At 50.4% G+C, this 20,616-nt stretch overlaps 1 protein-coding gene across 1 annotated transcript in view; it reads left to right on the forward strand.

Moving 5' to 3' along the window:
• Positions 1–20,616, forward strand: part of DNAH2 (dynein axonemal heavy chain 2) — a 109,625-nt gene that overhangs the window by 77,635 nt on the left and 11,374 nt on the right. The window contains exons 61-79 of the mRNA XM_066264157.1: positions 539–749; positions 957–1,073; positions 1,221–1,362; positions 2,030–2,199; positions 2,311–2,427; positions 10,068–10,232; positions 11,209–11,334; positions 11,468–11,616; positions 11,694–11,760; positions 12,240–12,390; positions 12,640–12,788; positions 13,169–13,302; positions 13,423–13,567; positions 13,695–13,894; positions 15,360–15,486; positions 17,140–17,326; positions 17,545–17,693; positions 17,842–18,025; positions 18,649–18,839. Of these exons, the coding sequence (XP_066120254.1) occupies positions 539–749; positions 957–1,073; positions 1,221–1,362; positions 2,030–2,199; positions 2,311–2,427; positions 10,068–10,232; positions 11,209–11,334; positions 11,468–11,616; positions 11,694–11,760; positions 12,240–12,390; positions 12,640–12,788; positions 13,169–13,302; positions 13,423–13,567; positions 13,695–13,894; positions 15,360–15,486; positions 17,140–17,326; positions 17,545–17,693; positions 17,842–18,025; positions 18,649–18,839 (2,881 nt within the window). The remainder of the gene's footprint in view (positions 1–538; positions 750–956; positions 1,074–1,220; positions 1,363–2,029; positions 2,200–2,310; positions 2,428–10,067; positions 10,233–11,208; positions 11,335–11,467; positions 11,617–11,693; positions 11,761–12,239; positions 12,391–12,639; positions 12,789–13,168; positions 13,303–13,422; positions 13,568–13,694; positions 13,895–15,359; positions 15,487–17,139; positions 17,327–17,544; positions 17,694–17,841; positions 18,026–18,648; positions 18,840–20,616) is intronic.

Consider the following 20,616-nt stretch of genomic DNA (forward strand, 5'->3'; position numbering starts at 1 on the left):
TTGGCTTGGACAATGTTAAAACTTTTTGAATGAGTTGCCAACATTTAAAGCTCAAGGAGCCTTAGAAAAAAAATCTAGATTTCCAACTTCTCTCTGAAAATCAGAAATTTTGGCAATACTGAGCCCACATTCATTCCTACATGAAGAAACGAAACAAAACAAAAGGCTCGAGACCAAGGATGGCCATTCCCGTGGGAGAGGCGTGTGTTTCCTGGTCATCGCGGCCGCCTGCCCGCTGCACTGGGGAACAGTGGGGGAGTCTCAAGCTGGGGAATGGCGTGGGGAGTACTGTCCAGCAAGCTGATATCGACAGTGGTGTATAGACTAAATCGGAGGGACGGGAGTCTGGAAATACAAAGACCAGCTGGGAAGCCGCTGGCAACGCTCCAGGAAGGAAATGATCAACCTGAGCAGGGTGGCAGTGGCAACAGAGAAGAAGACAGAGACCCGAGACACGCCGGGAAGGGAGGCCGTCTCAGGGACTCCCCTTTCCGGGAGTTCAGCCTCCACAAGCAGCTTTTTCTCCTTTGCCCCCCAGGTTGCTGGCTGAGAAGCGGCAGGAGCTGCTGGACCAGGCCAACAAGCTGCGGACAGGACTGTTTAAGATCGATGAGACGAGGGAGAAGGTGGAAGTGATGTCGCTGGAGCTGGAGGACGCCAAGAAAAAGGTGGCGGAGTTTCAGAAGCAGTGCGAGGAGTACCTGGTCATCATCGTGCAGCAGAAGCGGGAGGCAGACGAGCAGCAGAAGGTGGGGGCCTGGCCGGTCCTGGCCTCGCATTCTCTACTGCCCCGCAGGTGCCGGGCGGAGGCTGCCTGGGCCCCCTCAGTCACTCTGTGGGGACACATGTGCCACTCCTCCAGTTTTCTCTAGCTTTATTGTCACTTGTTACCACCCACACTGTCACCCCCTCCTTTGCTCGAGGCAAAGACAAAACCGGGTCTTCTTCATCCCTAGGCCGTCACAGCTAATAGTGAGAAGATTGCAATTGAGGAAGTCAAGTGCCAGGCCCTGGCTGACAATGCCCAGAAAGATCTAGAAGAAGCATTGCCAGCCTTGGAAGAGGCTATGCGGGTATTGGGGCAGGAAGGCCCCAGGAAGGCCCTCAGAGTCCTTGGGGGAGTGGGAAGAAGGGCTGGGTCCTGTTCACGTAAAGGACCTACCTGTCCTGCCACCTGAGTTGACTCTGGCCCTGCCCCCTCAGTGAGTCCCTTTCCCCAGGCCTTGGAGTCTCTGAACAAGAAGGATATAGGCGAGATCAAGTCCTACGGACGCCCCCCCGCCCAAGTGGAGATAGTCATGCAGGCAGTCATGATTCTCCGCGGCAACGAGCCCACTTGGGCAGAGGCCAAGAGGCAGCTAGGTAAGCTCAAGAACCAGGAGATAAGGAACATCCATTCACCCAATGTTTATTACTAATCACCTGCTGTGTGTCAGGCTCTCGGAGAGACAGAGATGAACGAGGCATTGTACTGACTGGCCCTCACGAGCATAGAGCCTAGTGGAAAGAGAAGACAGATACCAGTTAAGATTCTTTGGTTGTCAGTAACAAAAAACAACTCATCCTAATGTAAGCAAAAAACGAGGAGGGATTATTATAAAAATATAGGACTATATTTTAAAATCTAAAGGCAGGCATGCCTTTGTACCCACCCACCCCCATATAAAAGGACAAGAATCAGAAAATGGTAAACAAGAGTCCTGCTGATTCATTTTTGTGGTTTCCTCTGCTTTGAGTCCCCTTGGTGGAATACAGCCTACAAGCCTGAAAGGGATGTGTGGGGTTTAGGTGAGGGTGTTCAAGGTAAGTGGTGAGAGGCGAGGCTGGGAAGACTGGAGGGTGCTGGGGCCGGAGGTTCGGGAGAAGGGAGCAAGGTCTGCAGAAGGAACTCGGGCTGAAGTGAGATATTCTGGGCTTGGGGACTGAGCCCGGGAAAACCATGGCCATGCCGAAGCAGTGGAGCTGCGGCCTGGACACGGAGCGCAGGATTTAGTCCTTCTGCCTGAGGTCCCTGACTTTCATCCCACAGGGGAACAGAACTTCATCAAATCCCTGATCAACTTTGATAAAGACAATATCTCAGATAAGGTTCTGAAGAAGATCGGGGCCTACTGCGCCCAGCCCGACTTCCAGCCTGACATCATTGGTCGCGTCTCACTGGCTGCCAAGTCCCTCTGCATGTGGGTCCGGGCCATGGAGGTAAGCGGGGCGGGCTGGAGGCGGGGCTAGAAGACCCAGCGGAGAAGGAAGGGTCGCTGGTGGGAGAGCCTGTCGGTGGGCGGCTGCCCAGCCTGGTTGTCGCCCCCGCAGATGTACGGGCGCCTGTATCGGGTGGTGGAGCCCAAGAGGATCAGGATGAATGCGGCATTGGCTCAGCTTCAGGAAAAGCAAGCGGCGCTGGCCGAGGCCCAAGAAAAGCTGCGCGAGGTGAGCCCCCTGCTCCCCTTTTCTGCAGTGGGCCGTCTCCCAGATTTCTGGGATGCTTTGTTACCCTTTGTCTCTCTCCTCCCGATTCTCTGCCCCTCTCCCTTCCAGTTCCATTTGCCTCCCACACTCTGTCCTGTTTAGATGGGCCGCCTCTGGCTTTTCTGAGTCTAGCTAAGCCAATTGCAAAAGGTTGGACAGACGCAGAGGCCACTGTCCCTGAGCAACCCTTCCAAAGACTGACTTGGGAGCTGGCTGTCTCTGTATTTGGAGGTGGGCCCTGAGACATCAACGGATGAAATCTCTGTGGCAAATTGGTCTTTGCTGGGAAGGGGGTGGTGGAGTAGGGCAGGAGTGTCGACATCACTGCTGTGGACCGGAAGCATGTGCCTGAGAGTGTCTGAGCGAGTGAGTACTTGGGAGGGACAGGTCATCCCAGAGGTAGAGGCGCTTACTTACTGTGAACAGTCAGGCAACCCAGAAGATACCTTCCTCTAAGATATGTGCACAAATAACTCTCACACAAGGCAGAATGTAAAGCACTATTATCAAGAGTTCAAAATTCTTCTGGTCTTATTTAATTTTTCTTTTTTTCCTTTATTTTCTTTCTTCAAAAAAATTTTTTTTATTTTTTTATTCTTCTGAAGTGAGAAGCGGGGAGGCATAGAGACAGACTCCTGCATGTGCCCCACCGGGATCCACCCAGCATGCCCACTAGAGGGCAATGCTCTGCTCATCTGGGACGTTGCTCCCTTGCAACCAGAGCCATTCTAGTACCTGAGGTGGAGGCCATGGAACCATCCTCAGTGCCCGGACCAACTTTGCACCATGGAGCCTTGGAAGGGGAAGAGAGAAACAGAGAGAAAGGAGAGGGGAAAGGGTGGAAAAGCAGATGGGCGCTTCTCCTGTGTGCCCTGGCTGGGAATTGAACCCGGGACTTCCACATGCTGGGCCGACACTCTCCCACTGGCCAGGGCTCTTTTAAAAAAAAAAATTAAAGATTTTATTTATTGATTTTGAGAGAGGAGAGAGAAAAGGGGGGGGGGTGAGGAGCAGGAAGCATCAACTTGTAGTTTTGCTTCTCATATGTGCCTTGACTAGGCAAGCCCAAAGTTTTGAACCGGTGACTTCAGTGTTCTAAGTCATCCATTGCGCCACCACAGGTCAGGCGATCATTTAATTTTTCTATCACTTATTTAATAGGTAATATAATCACGTGGTTTAAAATTGAAAAGGTACCAAAGAGTACCCAGTAAGAAGTCTCCCTCTCACCTCCTGCTCTCTAGCCACCAGCTCCTTTCCCTTGAAAGCAACCAGAGCTACAAATTCTTGTTTATCCATCCAGGGGTGTTCTATGCTTAAACAAATATCTATTTTTCATTTTTTACATTATATACACTGTTGTTCGCCTTCCTATCTTATTTGTCTATATCTTAAAGATAGCTGCTTTCTTTTTACCATTGCCTACTGTTCCAGTGGATGGCTAACCATCATTTGTTTAACCATTTCCTTTTTGGTGGGTATAGTCATTGATTCCAATTCTTTTTTTTTTTTTTTTTTTTATTCATTTTAGATAGGAGAGAAAGAAGGAGAGAGAGAGAGAGAGAGAGGAGAGACAGAGAGAGAGAAGGGGGGAGGAGCTGGAAGCATCAACTCCCATATGTGCCTTGACCAGGCAAGCCCAGGGTTTCGAACCGGTGACCTCAGCATTTCTAGGTCAACGCTTTATCCACTGCGCCACCACAGGTCAGGCCTGATTCCAATTCTTTTGATTTACACTTGTCCTTAAACTTTGTTGGTACTATCTTTAACTATATAGAAGTTTTAAATTCTTTTTTTATTTTTTATTTTATTTATTTATTTACAGAGACAGAGAGAGAGTCAGATAGAGGGATAGATAGGGAGAGACAGACAGGAACGGAGAGAGATGAGAAGCATCAATCATCAGTTTTTCGTTGCGACACCGTAGTTGTTCATTGATTGCTTTCTCATATGTGCCATGACCGCGGGCCTTCAGCAGACTGAGCAACCCCTTGCTCGAGCCAGTGACCTTGGGTCCATGCTAGTGAGCTTTTTGCTCAAGCCAGATGAGCCCGCACTCAAGCTGGCAACCCCGGGGTCTCGAACCTGGGTCCTTCCGCATCTATCCACTCTGCCTCCTCCTGGTCAGGTTTAAATTCTTATATAACCAAAGATGGGCATGCTATTTCAAAATACTTTATTTTTAAACTTAATTTTAAAACTTATTTATTTATTTAGTGAGAGAGAGACAAAAAAAGGGACAGATAGGGACAGACAGAGAGGAAGGAAGTGAGATAAGAAGTATCAATTCTTCACTGCAGCACCTTAGTTGTTCATTGATTGCTTTCTCATATGTGCCTTGACCAGGGGGCTACAGCAGAGCGAGTGACCTCTTGCTCAAGCCAGCGACCTTGGGCTTCAAGCCAGCAACCTTTGGGCTCAAGCCAGCGACTATGGGGTCATGTCTGTGATCCCACGCTCAACCCAGCGACTCCATGCTCAAGCTAGTGAGCCTGCATTCAAGTTGGCGATCTTGGGGTTTCAAACTTGGGTCCTCTGCATCCCAGGCCAATGATCTATCCACTGCACCACTGCCTGGTCAGGCTAATTAATTAATCTTCAAAAGAGTATGCTTATTGAAGCTGGGAACAGTGACACAAGGAAGGGCTTAGGACAAAAGAAGCAACAGAAGAGAGCCTGGGCGGGGCTGCTGTCAGCTCACTGGAGAGTCGGAGAAAAGGGGGCCTTAGAGACAGGGTCAGGGCTTTGCCCCGGATGAGCTGCCGCCGCCCACTGCAATGTGGTTGCAAGTCTCATGGGAACCCTTATAGTCTAGACCAGTGGTCCTCAACCTTTTTTGGGCCACAGACTGGTTTAATGTCAGAAAATATTTTCACAGACCGGCCTTTAGGGTGGGACAGATAAATGTATCACGTGACCGAGACAAGCGTCAAGACTGAGTCTTAGAGGGATGCAACAGAGGGAATCTGGTCATTTTTTAAAAATAAAACATCATTCAGACTTAAATATAAATAAAACGGAAATAATGTAAGTTATTTATTCTTTCTCTGCCCGGGGGTTGGGACCACTGGTCTAGACAGCGGTAGTCAACCTGGTCCCTACTGCCCACTAGTGGGCGTTCTAGCTTTCATGGTAGGCGGTAATGGAGCAACCAAAGTATAAATAAAAAGATAGATTTAACTATAGTAAGTTGTTTTATAAAGATTTATTCTGCCAAACTTAGCGAAAATCCGACATAAAGTACTTGGTAAGTAATCATTATTATATGCTTTAACTTGCTGTAACTCTGCTTTATAAATTTTATAAAGTAGGCCCTGGCCGGTTGGCTCAGCGGTAGAGCGTCGGCCTGGCATGCGGGGGACCCGGGTTTAATTCCCGGCCAGGGCACATAGGAGAGGCGCCCATTTGCTTCTCCACCTCCCCCTCCTTCCTCTCTGTCTCTCTTTTCCCCTCCTGCAGCCAAGGCTCCATTGGAGCGAAGATGACCCGGGCGCTGGGGATGGCTCCTTGGCCTCTGCCCCAGGCGCTAGAGTGGCTCTGGTCGCGGCAGAGCGACGCCCCGGAGGGGCAGAGCATCGCCCCCTGGTGGGCGTGCCGGGTGGATCCCGGTCGGGCGCATGCGGGAGTCTGTCTGACTGTCTCTCCCCATTTCCAGCTTCAGAAAAAAGAAAAGAAAAGAAAAAAAAATTTTATAAAGTAAAGTTACTTCCCTACTTTATAAATCACCATTACTGTGGAATTGATGGGCAGTTAGAAAATTTTACTTTACTAACAGATACAAAAGTGGGCGGTAGGTATAAAAAGGTTGACTACCCCTGCTCTAGGACATGCATGCCTGAGAGGGAAGAAGAAGGGAAGGGAAAGCACAGGCATGTTCCTCAAAATGTTTTAACCAAAACCAACATTGAAGAACAACCCGGTCGAGCCTGGATGGGAGCCCGGGGTTGAGTGAGATTAAGTGATTTACTTGCTCATTACTGACAGACTTGGGCTAGAACCTACACTTCCTGACTCCGTGGCCATTGCCATGCAGTTCATCCCGGTCTTTTCCTGTCGCCAGGTCTTTGCTGTTGGGAATGAAGTTTCCCTGAGGCTTCTCCTGATTCTGTTTGTGCAGAAACAACTGGGCTGGGCAAGTGGGCTTCTGTCTGCATATGTCCCTGCCCCATTCCTGCTGCCAGTGTCACCTTCCGACCCCACATGAAACCTTCACTCTTTCACTCTCTCTTCATCACAGATGGGATGAAGATCTCTTCACCATCTTCAGACATGAATAATCACAGATGTGGTAATCCCTCTGGACAAATCATATCTTGGGCCAAATAATTAGGGATTGTTTTCTTTATGTGTAAGAAATGGAATTTTGGGGTCAGCTGCCACCAACATCATTCATTAGACATTGACAGAGCATCTGGTGTTAGGTCTCTTGAGAACCCCTAATTGGTAAGAGTAAGCAGACATGTTACCAAAATCTCTCCTTTGTCACTGTGACATAGGCTGTGAGGTATAAGAGCCAAATGCCCCTGTTAATGGGACTCAGAATCAGGCCCCCTGGCTCACCCACGTGCAGAGAGTGCTGTGCTGATGGTGGGCTCCACCCCAGGCCAAGTAAGTCCAAATCTCTGGTCCTCAGAGGTTCTCAGAGCCTGGAAATAGCCTTTTCAGAGCTTTGCTGTCCAAGCCAGCCAGCAGTGGGAAAGCCCGTACATAGCTCTGGGGCTTGGAGTTCTGGAAAGAGGTCCCGAGCCCAACTGTATCCGCACATCAATCCAAATCTTGAGTAAATAGCTTTAACTATTACTCCCTTGTTTGAGGCCCTGAAAATATATTTCCCAAAGGCCCGGTTCTGACATGCAGCCAGGGTTACGAACCACTGGCTTAGAAATTGCCCTGAAGGCCCTGAAATGGGTCAGGACAGCATCTTAATCTACTTCAAGGCAATTGTATACTCAAGGTTGAAAATTTACTTTCTTTCCTATTTCCCATTCCAAATTATGTCACATTATCTAACATAGTACATGAGAAGTTTTGCAGTAAGATTAAATGATAGCATTAAAATGCTACAATGGCCTGACCCATGGAGGATAAAGCATTGGCCTGGGACGCCGAGGTCACCGGTTCGAAACCCTGCACTTGCCAGGTCAAGGCACATAAGCAACTACTTCAAGTTGATGCTTCCCCCTCCTCTCCCCTTTCCTCTCTCTTTCTCCTCTTTCTAAAATCAATAAATAAAATCTTTAAAAAATAGGACTATAAGACAAAAACAAAACAAAATCAGAAAACGTCAGAGATATATAATATAGTCCAACCAATAAAGATTTCTGAAAGATAAAACATCATCAGTGGTAACAAAACAATATTTAAAGACCAGTTCAGCATGCACAGTGAACTGTGCATCTCAGAATGTCTTAGCTACAAGCCGCTCAGCTAGCTACCCGGTCCACACTGGGCACCAGCCTAGGTCATAACGTTGGTGCTGTTTATGGTGGTCAACCTTTATAATCAACCTAAAGACAAACCACAGGAGACTTTTGTGGCTTCTGAGTGGGAATGTTATCAACTTTGATAATGTAAAAATTATAGCTAAAAATGTTGGGAGGTGAATGCAGGTTGGGGGGTGAGGGAAAGTTTAAGCAATGCTTTTGTAGATATTATGAAATGAGGTTTGAGTATGTTATTTAAAGTTATAAGGATAATCAACAGAAGAACCAAAATTATTAGAAGCAGAGGGATGCCCAGGCCAGTGGGTTAGTGGCTAGAGCGTTGGCCTGGTGTATGGATGTCCAAGTTTGATTCCCAGTCAGGGCACACGGGAGAGGCGACCATCTGCTTCTCTTCCCTCCTGCTCCCCTTCACCCCTTCTTTGCCTCCCACAGCCAGTGGCTTGATTGGTTCAAGCATGCATGGCTCAGGCACTGAGGACAGCTCCGATGGAGCACTTCTACCTCAGATGCTAAAAATAGCACAGTACTTGAGCATCGGCGCCAGATGGTATTGCCGAGTGAATCCCGGTTGGGGCACATGTTGGAGTCTGCCTCACTATCTCCCCTCCTCTCACCTAAAAAAAATTAAAAAGAAGGCCCTGGCTGGTTGGCTCAGTGGTAGAGCATCGGCCTGGTGTGCAGGAGTCCTGGGTTTAATTCCCGGCCAGGGTACACAGGAGAAGCGCCCATCTGCTTCTACACCCCTCCTCCTCTCCTTCCTCTCTGCCTCTCTCTTCCCCTCCTGCAGCCAAGGCTCCATTGGAGCAAAGATGGCCCGGGCGCTGAGGATGGCTCTGTGGCCTCTGCCTCAGGTGCTAGAATGGCTCCTGTTGCAACAGAGCAACACCCCAGATGGGCAGAGCATCGCCCCCTGGTGGGCATGCCGGGTGGATCCTGGTCGGGCGCATGCGGGAGTCTGTCTGACTGCCTCCCTGTTTCCAACTTCAGAAAAATACAAAAAATAAAAATAAATAAAAGAGGCGTGTGGTACATGTTAAAGTAAATAAATAAATAAAAAAGAAGAGAGAAAGGGGTAATGGTGTAGCTGTATAAGGGATTAAATCTTCATTTATTATAGCATAAAGTCAATAGAAATAGTCTAAAATTGATAATCCAGGAAACAGCAGTGTAGAATACACTTGTATATGCGGAGAGTGCCTCTGGAAGAATATTCAGGAAATAGGTCACGTTGGCTACGTTGAGAAGGCATTGGGTGGATGGAGAGCAGGGTGGGGAGGAAGACTTCTCATGGTTCTATGCCTTTTGAATTTTTAAGTTGCTTATTCACAAACTAAACAAAATTAAAATAAAAAAATAAATAGCGTCAAGATGTGCTTATGCCCCTACAAGGACATTCAGTGCAGCACTCACAGTAGAACATGTCGGAAAGACACAAATGTCAATCAGTAGACTTGTTATATAAAATAATGGTTCAATCACCCACAAGCTTATTTTGCAGCTTTTAAAAACAATTTCTATTCGCCAGTCGGGCATATATACCAGGACCTAGAAGAGGCTCAATCAGTTCTCTGCTTCACCCATCCCAACCTCAGCAGAGCCATAGGGTGGTGGTGAAGTGAGGGAGGCTTCTCTAGCAGATGAAGATGTTCCCGCGTCCTCATCTCCAGTGTGGGGCCTTGAACATGGGCCTTTTCCTTGAATGGACTCGCTCTTTCTCTCTCCAACAGTTCCTAGGTTAATTTCTAGCCTTTTCTTTCTCTCTCAAGGTCACATCATGGGTATGGCTTCTGGCATGGAGTGACAGTCATCTCTGTGCTCTCTGAACCTCTCCTGCCAACATACCCATGTGTGGGTTATTATGCTACAAGGTCTGTCTCCTACCCAGCTTTGAGTTTCATTGCTAAGTAATTTCTGGGCTCAAGGAATCAGTAGTGGAGGGAAGGGAAAGAAAACTTACCACACATATTTTATCTTTTTTTCTCCCTACAACAATCCTAGAGGGTAGGTGTTATAATTCTTATTTTGTATACGAGGAAACCGAGATGACCCAGGGTCATGCAGCCACAAAATAGCTGATTGGTGATTTAAACCCAGAACGATCTGGCCCCAAGCCCAGTGTTTGAGTCCTACACGCTGACGACACCCCCTCCCCCCCAGGTGGCCGAGAAACTGGAGATGCTGAAGAAACAGTACGACGAGAAGCTGGCGCAGAAGGAGGAGCTCCGCGAGAAGTCCAAGGACATGGAGCTGAAGTTGGAGCGGGCTGGCATGCTGGTGGCCGGGCTGGCTGGTGAGAAGGCCCGGTGGGAGGAGACGGTGAAGGTGAGAGCACTTGTACTACGGGCTCTGCTTCCTCCCTGTGGACAAGTGCCCAGAGCTCCCATCCCCTGTCGGGTGAGGGACAGTCAGGGAAATAGGAACCCCGGGGGTAGGGACGGCCAAGAACAGGGGATAGGAGTTCTTCCCCTTCCTTTCCTCACATTTGGTGAGAAGAACGAAAGAATTTTTTTTTTATGTAAAGATACTTTTTAAAAATATTTTTTAAAATTGATTTTAAAGAGAGGAATGGAGAGAGCAAGAGAGAGACAGGAACATCTGTCCCTGTGTGTGCCCTGACTGGGGATCAAACCGGCAACCTCTGTGCTTCTGGGCGATGAGCTAACCCAATAGTTGGCAAACCACGGCTCGCAAACCACATGCGGCTCTTTGGCCCCTTGAGTGCGGCTCTCCCACAAAATACCACGTCCTGGCGAAGTCCAGCTTAGGACTACCCTAATTAAGTTAATAACAATGTACCTACCTGTATAGTTTAAGTTTAAAATATTTGGCTCTCAAAAGAAATTTCAATCATTATACTGTTGATATGTGGCTCTGTTGACTAATGAGTTTGCCGACCATTGCGCAAACCAACCCAGCTATCGGGCCAGGGCAAGATTTTGTGCCAGTAGGGATCTGCTTCCACGTTTAGGCAGAGCTAGAGAGCCCAAGGGAGGGCCCTTTAATTAGCATCTCAGCGGGATAGAAACAGTGGTGGGGCCTCTTGTCTCCTCACCGTCAGTGAGCTCCCAGTTTCATGAAAGGATTAGACCTTATCACCAGAATAGAAATGGAACTGCTGTGGAAGATGGGGAACTCAAAAGTAATTAGAACCAGGTTCGAGTTCTCCGGGCACAAAGGTTTAGGAGAGGAAATTGCTTTGATCTGGATGGTGTTCAGAGGAGAATGCCTTCAAAGCATTCCAAGGGTCTCCCCTTGCTGGGGGCCCTGCCAGGCTTCTGACTTCCCTCCTGTCCTCCAGGGCTTGGATGAGGACCTGGGCTACTTGGTGGGTGACTGTGTCCTGGCAGCTGCCTTCCTGTCCTACATGGGACCCTTCCTGACCAACTACCGGGATGAGATTGTCAACCAGATCTGGATCAGGAAGGTGAGGCTCAGGCGTGAGTGAGATTTGGGGCCCTGAGACCAGGGCCCTTTGAGGGTAATGAGAGATATGGGGGAAGGGCAAGGGTGTGGAGCTCAGATCTCCGGGCTGAACTTCTGGGCTCTTCCCTCCCCAGATTTGGGAGCTCCAGGTTCCCTGCTCACCTCGCTTTACCTTTGATAACTTCCTGTCCAATCCTACCAAAGTTCGGGACTGGAACATCCAAGGGTTGCCCTCGGATGCCTTCTCCACGGAGAACGGTATCATCGTCACCCGTGGCAACAGGTAAGGATGCTGCTGGGAGCACAGAGAGGAGTAAGGGAGGGCAGAGCCTGTCTTCTGAAGGACACTTCCTCTTCCAGGTGGGCGCTGATGATTGATCCACAGGCCCAGGCCCTGAAATGGATCAAGAACATGGAAGGGAACCAGGTATTAGGCTGGGGAGCTGGTTTTGTCCCCTTAGAACAGGGGTCCCCAAACTACGGCCCGTGGGCCGCATGCGGCCCCCTGAGGCCATTTATTGGGTTCCCGCCACACTTCCGGAAGGGGCACCTCTTTCATTGGTGGTCAGTGAGAGAAGCACATTGACCATCTCATTAGCCAAAAGCAGGCCCATAGTTCCCATTGAAATACTGGTCAGTTTGTTAATTTAAATTTACTTGTTCTTTATTTTAAATATTGTATTTGTTCCCATTTTGTTTTTTTACTTTAAGGTATGTGCAGTGTGCATAGGGATTTGTTCATAGTTTTTTTTATAGTCCGGCCCTCCAGTGGTCTGAGGGACAGTGAACTGGCCCCCTGTGTAAAAAGTTTGGGGACCCCTGCCTTAGAATCTCCTCCCAAGCCTTGGGCCATTTTTTTCTCTGAATCCCTTTGTGTTTCTTCCATCTTTTTTTCTTGCTCACTAGGGCCTTCAGATCATTGACCTACAGATGAGAGATTACCTTCAAATTCTAGAAAAGGCCATCCAGTTTGGATACCCCGTGCTGCTTCAAAACGTGCAGGAATATCTGGACCCCACACTCAATCCTGTGCTCAACAAATCTATAAGTCGAATTGGTCAGGGCCCAGGCTTATTGTGGGGTTGGATTGTGGGGCAGATCCCAAGGACCTGCCAAGTAGGACACTAGGAAGGAAAGGGCTGGCTCTTTGGCTGTGTCCTCTACTTATCCATCCCCCCATTCAGACAGCTCGGGGCTGAGATCATTAGGGCAGGCTGAGTCACTGCCACTAGATGCTGGTAGGGGAACGGGTCTGCTCACACCTGGTCACATTAGGTCTCTGTCCTTGGCCCTCCGGTGGGAGCAGGTGGGCGGCTGCTGGTTCGCATTGGAGATAAGGAGGTGGAATACAATACCAATTTCCGTTTCTACATCACCACCAAGCTCTCCAACCCTCACTACAGCCCGGAGACCTCAGCCAAGACTACCATCGTCAACTTTGCAGTCAAAGAACAGGTGGGTGGGGGCTGCTGCCTGCGATGACCTAGCAGTGGTCAGCAAACTCATTAGTCAGCAGAGCCAAATATCAACAGTACAACGATTGAAAATTCTTTTGAGAGCCAAATTTTTTAAACTTAAACTATATAGGTAGGTACATTCCTTATCGAGGTAGCGCCCACACGTGGTATTTTGTGGAAGAGCCACACCAAGGGGCCAAAGAGCCGCATGTGGGTCATGAGCCGTAGTTTGCCGACCAGGGGCCTAGGCTGAAGCGAGCAGGGCTGTAGTCGGCAGGATAAAAAAAAAGGCTAAGACTGTGTTGGGCAGGTGTAAAGGGATGAGAAGGGCAAAGGTGACTGGAGCGAGTCTCACCACAAGCCCTGGTGTGCTTCCAGGGCCTGGAGGCCCAGCTGCTGGGCATTGTGGTCCGGAAGGAGCGGCCCGAGCTGGAGGAGCAGAAGGATTCCCTTGTCATTAACATCGCTGCTGGCAAGAGGAAGCTGCAGGAGCTGGAGGATGAGATTCTTCGGTGAGAGCGGCCCCCACCCTCCCGCTTGTCCCTCCACAGGCACAGCCAGCCCGCCGGGGGCCTAGCGGAGTCCCCGTCCCTCTGTCCCCTCCATCCGTGCGCCTCTGGGCTTCCCTCCAGGCTGCTTAACGAGGCCACAGGCTCCCTGCTCGACGATGTGCAGCTGGTGAACACCCTCCAGACCTCCAAGGTCACTGCCACGGAGGTGACCGAGCAGCTGCAGACCAGTGAGACCACAGAGATCAACATTGACCTGGCCCGCGAGGTGAGCTCTGTGCCCTCCTGCACAGGCCCCGCTGGCCAGCAAGACGCAGCTCGGATCCCCTGGGCTGGAGGAGCCTTCCCTCCCTGCTGTGCCCCTCTGTGGCCCCTGACTCCGTCCCCCTCCATAGGCTTACCGCCCGTGTGCCCAGAGGGCGTCTGTCCTGTTCTTCGTGCTCAACGACATGGGCCGCATCGACCCCATGTACCAGTTCTCGCTGGATGCCTACATCGGCCTCTTCGTCCTCAGCATTGACAAGAGCCACCGCAGCAACAAGCTGGAGGACCGCATAGACTACCTGAACGAGTACCACACCTATGCTGTCTACAGGTCTGCGCCTGCGCCCCACACACCCTGGGCAGCGGGCCGGGAGGCTGGCTCTACTGCGCGCCCTTCTTGCTCCCTCTGCCTGAGTGCTTCCCCAGGCCACCATCTTGATCCTCTGCTTTCCTCCCCATATGCCTTTCCTGGGTGGCTTATCCACTGTCTTGGTCGAACTGTCACCTGTGGGCTCACTACTACTAGTTTTACATCTTTAGCACACCCTGGAGCAGTAGACTTGTACACAACCGCCTGCTATACCAGCACTTCTCAGATAGCAGTGTGCTTATAAAACACAGGGCATCTTATTAAATGTTGGTTCAGGTTCGGTAAGTTGGGGGTGGGACCGGATGATCTGCATGTCTGACACTCCCAGGGGACGCTGCCACTCATAGTCTGTGGGTCACACTCTGAGTCCCTGACTTCTCTACATGGACACCCCACAGGGCTCTCGAGTTCAGCTTGTTTCAGGTCAAATTCATTATCTACCCTTCTCCTTTAAGGTCCTTACCCCTGAAGGGCACCAACACCCACTTCCCAGTCACCCAAGCTAGAGAGCAGAAGTTCTCCTTGGCTCTTCCCTCTCCCTGCCTCTCAGATCGGTCACCAGGTTTTGCTCACGAATCCTGCAAACTGTCCCTTCCCAATCCTCCCCACTGCTACAGTTGCCTTTTAGTCCAGGCCTTCGTGATCTTTCTGAATTGTGTGACTACCTCCTAGCAGGTCATCCTGCCCATAACATTGTCCCTCTTCCATCTGTCCTCTTGCTGCTGTCTGTGACAACCTCCAAACACAAATCAGACCATGCCAATCCTAGCTTAGCCTCTTTGGAAGGCACAGTGAGCCCTCCGTGATCTGGCCGGCACCTGCCTCCCCGGGTTCGTCTCTCCCCACTTTACACTGGGTAGCCGGGCAACGCTGACGGCCCTCCAGTCTGCTCCCCCTTCCCCCACCTCGACATCCGCTTCTGCTCTGCGCTCTCTTGGGGCAGCTCCTCTAAGACATTTCCCTGGGCCCGCCAGGCATGGCGGGCACCCCTGCCCCTGTAACCCCTTGACACCACTGCCACCCCATATAGAATTCATCACATCGTTCCATCATCAGTGGCCTCACTCGTCTGTCCTTCCCATGCCACCTGACTTCCTCCAGGACAGAGACTCTGGCTGATTCTCCTTTGTGTCTTCAGGACCTGGAACAGTGCCTGGCATGCAGAAAGGGTCCAGACAGGGTTGGGTGGGAGGTTTCTTGTGTTTGTTTTTTTGATAGAAATGAATGATCGATTTTGCCAGTGAACTCTGGGAAAATCATGTGCTCTCTCTAGGTTCCTGCGTGCTTGGCTGTTTATAGGAGGAGATTTGAGTTAGATGCTGGTGGAAGTCCTTCTGTGTAGGATTCTGTGATTGTATGATGTTCGCTCAGCAAGGACGCATATCGAGTGTCTTGCCCCCCCACCCTCCCTGTCCCCTTCTCTCAGGTACACCTGCCGCACCCTTTTCGAGCGCCACAAGCTACTATTCAGTTTTCAGATGTGTGCCAAAATCCTGGAGACTTCGGGCAAGCTCAACATGGACGAGTACAACTTCTTTCTACGTGGGGGTGTGGTGAGTTGGGCAGAGGGCACATCCAAGTGTGGGTGGGCCAGGCTAGGGATGGTGGCCAGTATGATGAGGACTCCGGACCCAGAGGGTAAGACCCACGGCTCCAGCGAGCGAGCCGAGGACTGCCAGGAGCAGGGCACGGTGAGCTCCCATGGGCTGTGGGGGTGACTTCCCACATGCTCCCTTGCTCACATGACAAGCGGGACTTTGAGGCCCCTTTTACCTGTGACCCACTGGTTGGCATGAGCCTGCTACTCTTTCACCGCCTCTCAAGCCACTGCTTCCCTAGCTTGAAGAACGGTTACCATGCTACTGTCTGCCTGGCAAGCACCTCGGCCCCTCCCCCACCTCCCCCTGTGTTGCGTTTGCTCAGCAAAACTACCACTCTGGTTCGACCCAGCTCTGAAGTTCCTGTGTGGCCCGTGCCCCTGAACGCGGCTGCAGAAAAACACCCATACTGACGGGACTCACTTTAAATCCGTGATCCTTAACCTTGCGTGGGCCCTGAAACGGCCAGACCACGATGCCGCGTTGCTCTGCCTGGGCTAGTCATTCGCCCAGCCTCTGGGACAGCGGTTTCATTTCTTCTGATGCCTTCACTTCACCTCTCACCTGGATTTTAGCAATAGCCTCCCAACACTCCCCCACTCCCGCTCTCTCAACACAGTGGCAGGAGAAATTGTTTTAAAACGGGTGCCCCATCATGGATGTCCTCTCCCACTATCCAGCTCCTCATTCCATCCACTCCAGCTGCCCAGGCCCCCTTGCTCTCTCAGGCATGTCCCGCCTCAGGGCCTTTGCACGGCTGTTCCTTCTGCCAGAAACTGCGCCCTCAGGTGTCCACACTTGGCCTCTCCCACCTCCTCCAATACTTGCTTCAAATCTCACCCCGCTAAGATCTCATTGACCTTCTCATTTAATACTTCAGACTCCCTCCAAGCACTTCAGACTTCCTTAGCCTCCTCAACTTATTCTATTTTTTTCCATGGCACTGGAAAATCTCTAATATACTAGATAATTTATTTATTTATGTTCTGGTTCATTATCTTCCCTCCCATGTTGAAAAAACTCCTTAAGGGCAGAGATATTTGTCCTTTTTCTTCATGGATGTCTCCTAAGTGCTTAAAAAACTTATAGGTGGTGAGCAATTAATATTTGTTCAAGAGAGCGAATAAGTGAGTGAACTAACAGTTTGCGCCTCTCTGAAGTGTGAGGCTACCAGTTGTAGAAGGCAACCACCAGAGGGCGCAAGCTCCCTAAATTTGAACTGGGATATCTCAGCACAGCGGCTGAGACACTTACTAAATCCCTACATTTATTTCCCTAATAAAGGTGGATTCCAATCCATCTTGGATTTCTGTATTCATTTTTTCATTCTCTTACATGCAGAACTCAGCTTGAATTTTCCATGTTTAAAAAAATAATAACTCGGCCAGCCCTGGCTGGGTGTCTCAGTGGAAAAAGCGTCGCCTTGTGGCTGGGTTCAAGCCCCGGTCAGGGCATATACCAGAAGCAATCAGTGAGTGTACAACTAAATGGAACGAGTTGATGCTTCTCACTCTGTCTCTCAAAACAGTAGAAAAAACTTTTTTTAAAGGTAACTTTTTTGGGGAGGTGTTCCTGGTCAATCCCTTTCCAGTGTCTCCTTCCCCCTAGGTCCTGGATCGGGAGGGCCAAATGGATAACCCATGTACTAGCTGGCTTGCAGATGCCTACTGGGACAACATCACAGAACTAGACAAACTGACCAACTTCCATGGCCTCATGAACTCCTTTGAACAGTATCCTCGCGACTGGAACCTGTGGTATACCAATGCCACCCCGGAGAAGGCTATGCTGCCAGGTGCCTCCGTCTGGGACCCCTGCTCCTGTCTGCCCCCCGCAGCCCCCCCCCCCCGCCCCTTTGTTCCTCCCATGTGCTTACCCGTCCCTTTAGTTTTTGTTCCTCCTCCCAGGTTCCCCTCCCACCTGCCTCCTGGCCAGGCATTCCCTGCAGGTGCCCCTTGGTTCAGACCCCCTGCTCTTCCAGCCTCTTCCTGCAACAGCTCAACTCGTCCCCAGGTGAGTGGGAGAACACCTGCAATGAAATGCAGCGGATGCTGATTGTCCGCTCCCTGCGCCAGGACCGCGTGGCATTCTGTGTCACCTCTTTCATTGTCTCCAACTTGGGATCCCGCTTCGTGGAACCGCCAGTGTTAAACATGAAGTTGGTCAGTGGCTTGGTTGCCCCACCCACACCACTCCTGGGTCCTTCCCTTCTCCCTCTCCCCGTTCCAGTCTGCCATACATGTTTCCCCAGTCTGTTTCTCCCTGCTCGTGTTACATGGCCTTGTTTGAGGCTATGCCCTGTGCTGGCAGGTGCTGGAGGACTCCACCCCACGAACCCCGCTGGTATTCATCCTGTCCCCTGGCGTGGACCCCACCAGTGCCCTGCTCCAGCTGGCAGAGCACACAGGCATGGCTCAGCGTTTCCACGCCCTGTCCCTGGGCCAGGGCCAGGCCCCCATTGCCGCACGGCTCCTCCGAGAGGGTGTCATTCAGGGTCAGTGGCATTCTTTTTTTTTTTTTTTTTTTTCATTTTTCCGAAGCTGGAAACGGGGAGGCAGTCAGACAGACTCCTGCATGCGCCCGACCGGGATCCACCCGGCATGCCCACCAGAAGCGATGTTCTGCCCATCTGGGGCGTTGCTCTGTTGCGTCCAGAGCCATTCTAGCGCCTGAGGCAGAGGCCATAGAGCCATCCCCAGCGCCCGGGCCATCTTTGCTCCAATGGAGCCTTGGCTGCGGGAGGGGAAGAGAGAGACAGAGAGGAAGGAGAGGGGGAGGGGTGGAGAAGCAAATGGGCGCCTCTCCTGTGTGCCCTGGCCGGGAACCGAACCCGGGACTCCTGCACGCCAGGCCGACGCTCTACCACTGAGCCAACCGGTCAGGGCCCAGGGTCAGTGGCATTCTTGTTCTTCTCCCCCGCCCTTGGCCATGGTTCCACTCCAGCCTCAATCAAACTACCATAGCGCCCACTTTCCCAGAAGGCCCTGGGAGGGGCAGACCTGAGCCTTTTGACACTTACACACACACACACACACACACACACACACTCAGATGGATAATGTGGGGACAGATGGGGCTTAGGAAACAGGTCCCACTAAATCCAGCATCTCTTTGCAGGACATTGGGTGTTCCTGGCTAACTGCCATCTGTCACTGTCCTGGATGCCTAATCTGGACAAACTGATAGAACAGCTGCAGGTGGAGGACCCTCACCCTTCCTTCCGCCTCTGGCTCAGCTCCAGCCCGCACCCAAGCTTCCCTATCTCGATCTTACAGGCCAGCATCAAGATGACCACAGAGCCACCAAAGGTACGGGCGACTGTAGAGAGCCGCATCAACCACGCCATCTGGCTCGCCTTTCCTCCTGCCGGCCTCCGCTCAGACAGAGGGCTTAACCTTAACAAGAACACATTTTGATTCTACTGTCCTCTAAAAACAAAAAAGTTTTTTACCTCATCTTTCTCCTCTTTGTGCCAAACTCTCAGAACATAATGCTAATATTGAATATTTTTTGAGTGTTATTATGTACTAGGCATTGTTTTAAGTGCTTTACTTTTATTTTTTTTTATTTTATTTTTATTTTATTTATTCATTTTTAGAGAGGAGAGAGAGAGACAGAAAGGGAGAGAGAGGAGAGAGAGAAGGGGGGAGGAGCTGGAAGCATCAACTCCCATATGTGCCTTGACCAGGCAAGCCCAGGGTTTTGAACCAGTGACCTCAGCATTTCCAGGTCAACGCTTTATCCACTGCGCCATCACAGGTCAGGCAGTGCTTTACTTTTATTAATGCATTTAATAAGCACACACCCTATCAGGTAAGTGCTGTTAAGCCATTTTACAGACAGGAAACTGAAACACTGCAAGTAAATAACTAGTCCACAGAACTTACCTGTCTCCCAGCATTTCCTCACATTCTCTCCCCAATGTCACACTGACTGAGCTTCCAGCCCCTGTCTCCTTCCTTCTTTCCAATTCTATTGAAACTTCCACCTTACGAGGTCACCATTAAATGCAATTATACCAATCCTTTAAAATTTGATCATGTTGTCTGTATCTATGAGTTCCTTTTTTTTTTTTTTTTTTTTCCATTTTTCTGAAGCTAGAAACAGGGAGAGACAGTCAGACAGACTCCTGCATGCGCCCGACCGGGATCCACCCGGCATGCCCACCAGGGGCGATGTTCTGCCCATCTGGGGCGTCGCTCTGTTGCGTCCAGAGCCATTCTAGCGCCTGAGGCAGAGGCCATAGAGCCATCCCCAGCGCCCGGGCCATCTTTGCTCCAATGGAGCCTTGGCTGCGGGAGGGGAAGAGAGAGACAGAGAGGAAAGCGCGGCGGAGGGGTGGAGAAGCAAATGGGAGCTTCTCCTGTCGGGCCATCTTTGCTCCAATGGAGCCTTGGCTGCGGGAGGGGAAGAGAGAGACAGAGAGGAAAGCGCGGCGGAGGGGTGGAGAAGCAAATGGGAGCTTCTCCTGTGTGCCCTGGCCGGGAATCGAACCCGGGTCCTCTGTACGCTAGGCCGACGCTCTACTGCTGAGCCAACCGGCCAGGGCTCTATGAGTTCCTTTTTGTTTTGTCTGTTGCTTTTTGTTTTGTATCCCAAATATGAGTGAAATAATACAATTCTTGTCCTTTTCTGTCTGATTTATTTCACTTAGCATGATACTCTCAATGTTCATTCTTGTCTCAAATGGCAGTATTTCATCTTTTTTAATTTAAAAAAAGAATCTGATCATGTTGATACATCCCACTCATTTACCCCATGCTTATTTTAGTAGCTTTTCATTGCTTTTAGACAAGATTAAAACTCTTATTATTATGGCCTGTGTATTCCAGTAGGCACCTCCTCAACTTCATACATCGCTATTCTCCCCTTCCCTATCTTTGCTCTACCTACACCATTAATTCTTAAATCTTTTTTAAATGTATTTTTATTTTAAAGAAGTTTTCTTAAGTGACAAGTGGAGAGACAGAGAAACAGACTCCTGCCTGTGCCCAGACCAGGATCCACCCAGCAAACCCCTTATGGGGCAATGCTCTGCCCATTTGGGGCTGTTGCTTCATTGCTCAGCAACTGAGCTATTTCAAC

The sequence above is a fragment of the Saccopteryx bilineata genome, chromosome 2 (assembly GCF_036850765.1).
Source record: "Saccopteryx bilineata isolate mSacBil1 chromosome 2, mSacBil1_pri_phased_curated, whole genome shotgun sequence".
Classification (NCBI taxonomy): Eukaryota; Metazoa; Chordata; class Mammalia; order Chiroptera; family Emballonuridae; genus Saccopteryx; species Saccopteryx bilineata.